Source organism: Nematolebias whitei, chromosome 2 (assembly GCF_014905685.2).
Source record: "Nematolebias whitei isolate Nwh7 chromosome 2, NemWhi1, whole genome shotgun sequence".
Classification (NCBI taxonomy): domain Eukaryota; kingdom Metazoa; phylum Chordata; class Actinopteri; order Cyprinodontiformes; family Rivulidae; genus Nematolebias; species Nematolebias whitei.
Window position 1 is genome coordinate 62,222,243 of NC_056499.1, and position 3,017 is coordinate 62,225,259.

Genomic DNA, 3,017 nt, shown 5'->3' on the forward strand with positions numbered 1-3,017 from the left:
TTTTTGCCTTCCACCACTTGCCACTTCAACCTGGATTCATATTTGGATTCTTCTTGCTCAACCTCTCGTCACGTAAGGAAGATTCCTCACAGATTACTCCAGTCCCTCCTGCGTTCCCTTAACCTCTTCCTCTGCCCCTCAGGTGATCCTGTATATATATATATATATATATATATATATATATATTGTAAATATTTTCCCGACACCTGTACAGAGACGTCATCACCTTTTAATATCACTTTTTGTAAATAAACACTGTTCTTTTGGTACTTCGAGTCCTGGTCTCTGTTCAGTTTTCTGGTCCTTCATCCTGGGTACGACCTCGATCATAACAGGTGGGGTATCCCACAAAGAATTTCTAGTGACAACGGTCCACATTTTGCTAATCAGATACTTGAAGAAGTGTCCACCACACTGAACTTTGACCTGACTAAACATTGTGCATACCACCCACAAAGTGGAGGTGTAGTAGAAAGAGAGAATGGAACATTGAAAAACAAACTGACAAAAATCTGTGACGAGACAAAACTCAACTGGGTTACATGTTTACCCATTGCATCGATGTGCATGCGCAGAAGGGCTAAACATAACCTTAGCCCTTTTGAAATTTTATTTGCAGCTCCACCCAACCTGGGAGTGGGATCGGTGACCAGCCCAACTAATAACATGAAACACTGTGATCATAACATGTTTGCCTACTGCATTGAATTGACTAAACATTTAAAATCCCTCAGGTCTCAGGTCCAAGGAGGGCTTCCCAGCCCAGCTCAAGAACAACTGCATGACATAACCCCTGGAGAATTTGTTATGATTAAATCTTTCAGGAGGAAAAGGTGGAACTCCCCCAGGTGGACAGGTCCATTCCAGGTGCTGTTGATGACCCACACAGCTGTTAAGGTGGCTGAGCGAGCTACCTTGATCCACGCATCCCACTGTAAGCTGTTCAGAGGGACCAATCCACCATCAGAGGGAGGACAAGAAGAAGCCAAATCCCCATAAGTTCACTCAGTGCCATCGGGCAGCTGAGGCAGCAGCTTATCTTAGACGTTGAGTCTAAATAAGCTAGGACAGCTCACTCGCTAGGTTCTTCCCAAAGCTAGGCGAGGCGGCTCAATCACTGGGACTTAAACCTAGGTGACCCCCCCCCCCCCCAGGTTACCAAACCAGCCCCTGTTTCACTGCACCTTATCCATTGATCCATAAGGAACTCTCCACCCTCTGTTAGGAGTGCGCGGGGAACCCAGATGGTATGAGACCCAGAACGAGGCAGACACAGGAGAAGTACAAAAAGAACAGTGTTTATTATTTACAGTGATAATCAATCCACACGCTGCTTCTCAGCAACTCTTGGAAAGAGGGACGACAGGTTAATGTTGATCCAGAGGGGAAGACCAGAGTGGTTTGTTTGAAGGGCGTTTTTGTCCTTACAGTCCAAACCCGAAGGAGGGGAGCTGGTCCTTCAGTCCAAGGAGTGAGCAGCCGAGGGAAATCCAACGAGGGTCCAAGGGAACGAGGAAGGCTGGTAACTGGAGGCAAAAATGGCACGAGGAATACCTGACAGGCCGAGGGATCCAGATCAGGTCACGAGGAGATCCAAAAACACGAGGAACCAGGAAACTGGAAAAGAGAACACAGGTGAACAAATTCTTTTCACCTATACATATCTAGCTCAACAGTACTATACCATGAGAGGTGATATGCTCCAGCGATGAGTCACACTGGGCTGCAGCCTTTTGTAGATGGAGAGGCTCATCAGGCTGATGACCGCCAGGTGTTGTTAATCAGCGGCCATCAGCAAGGCAGGCTGCAGGCAGTGGGACCCTTACACCCTCCATCAAAAACTCTCTGCCCCTCTACACCCTACCAACTGCCCCCATAAAGAACTCTCCACTCTTCATCAGACTTTTTACAGGCTCTCCCCCCAGGAAAAGACACTGCAAAAATGGGCCTACTGTAACATCCATGGAAAACCAACCTAGCACTGGGCCTACGGTATTGTATGGAAAGTCATTGACAGACAGACTGCGGAGATTGTGGCAGTGAAGAAAATATTTGATGCTTTCAGAAACAGAACAGATGCCCAGCAAACATACAGAGAAATCCTGTTCCTCCAGGTGTTTGGAGATCACGTCAACATTGTCAAGCTTCTCAACATCATCCAAGCACAAAATGATAAAGACATTTACCTCATCTTTGAATACATGGATACGGACCTGCACGCTTTGATAAAGACAGGCTCTCTTCTGAAGGATATTCACAAGCGTTATGTCATGTACCAGCTCTTCAAAGCTATCAAATATCTCTATAGGTGTTTGTTTAGCCATTCTAATAAATTGTGGTTGCTGTTGTATACCTTGTATTCGCTCATTGTCCACACGTCTGATCTCAACTGCCCTCATTCCTGAACGCCTGGCAGAAACCTATGCCCTGTTACATAACAATGTCAATCCTGATTCCAATAAGTGTAACCCACCCACACACTCTACTGTTTTTGTCCTGACCAACAAGAAGACAACCATTACAGTATGTAAATATTTTATTTTATTATGTTTTCGCTTTTCACACTTTTGCATTTTATTTTTATTTCTTTTACTTTTGCTTGCTCTCATTACAGGGGTCTGTCCCCTACAAAAACAGCCTTAGCAGATTTTTAACTGATATTTATGATAGCCATATGTTAAACCATACTCCGTATGACACACGTGCCTTGAAAGTTCTGTTAATCAGTGTCTATATCCCTATTGGTACATATTTGTGTTATTATTGTTCCTATGGGAACAAAAGGGAGGAATTGTTGATATTTTCTGGGTTGTTAATATAAAAGTTTGATATGTTTACACAATTTACAGTATACTTTAAAATGATAATTAAAGTGTTTGCCTGCAGTTTTAGCTCTGAGTCTCAGAAAGGATCAGTACTTTGTGGAAATTAAAACATTGATACCAGTTTATTTTGTTCATCAATTTTATCGTCACTCTTAGAAGTCATTTACTTTATATCACACTCTGTTAAAGCTT

General features: G+C 43.5%; 1 protein-coding gene across 1 annotated transcript in view; it reads right to left on the minus strand.

Annotated features, from left to right (window-relative positions):
- The window catches only part of psmd13 (proteasome 26S subunit, non-ATPase 13), a 133,344-nt gene extending 131,141 nt beyond the window's left edge, over positions 1-2,203 (minus strand). Inside the window, exon 1 of the mRNA XM_037695225.1 lies at positions 2,187-2,203. Coding sequence (XP_037551153.1) covers positions 2,187-2,203 — 17 coding nt within the window. The remainder of the gene's footprint in view (positions 1-2,186) is intronic.
- Between the last annotated feature and the right edge of the window lie 814 nt (positions 2,204-3,017).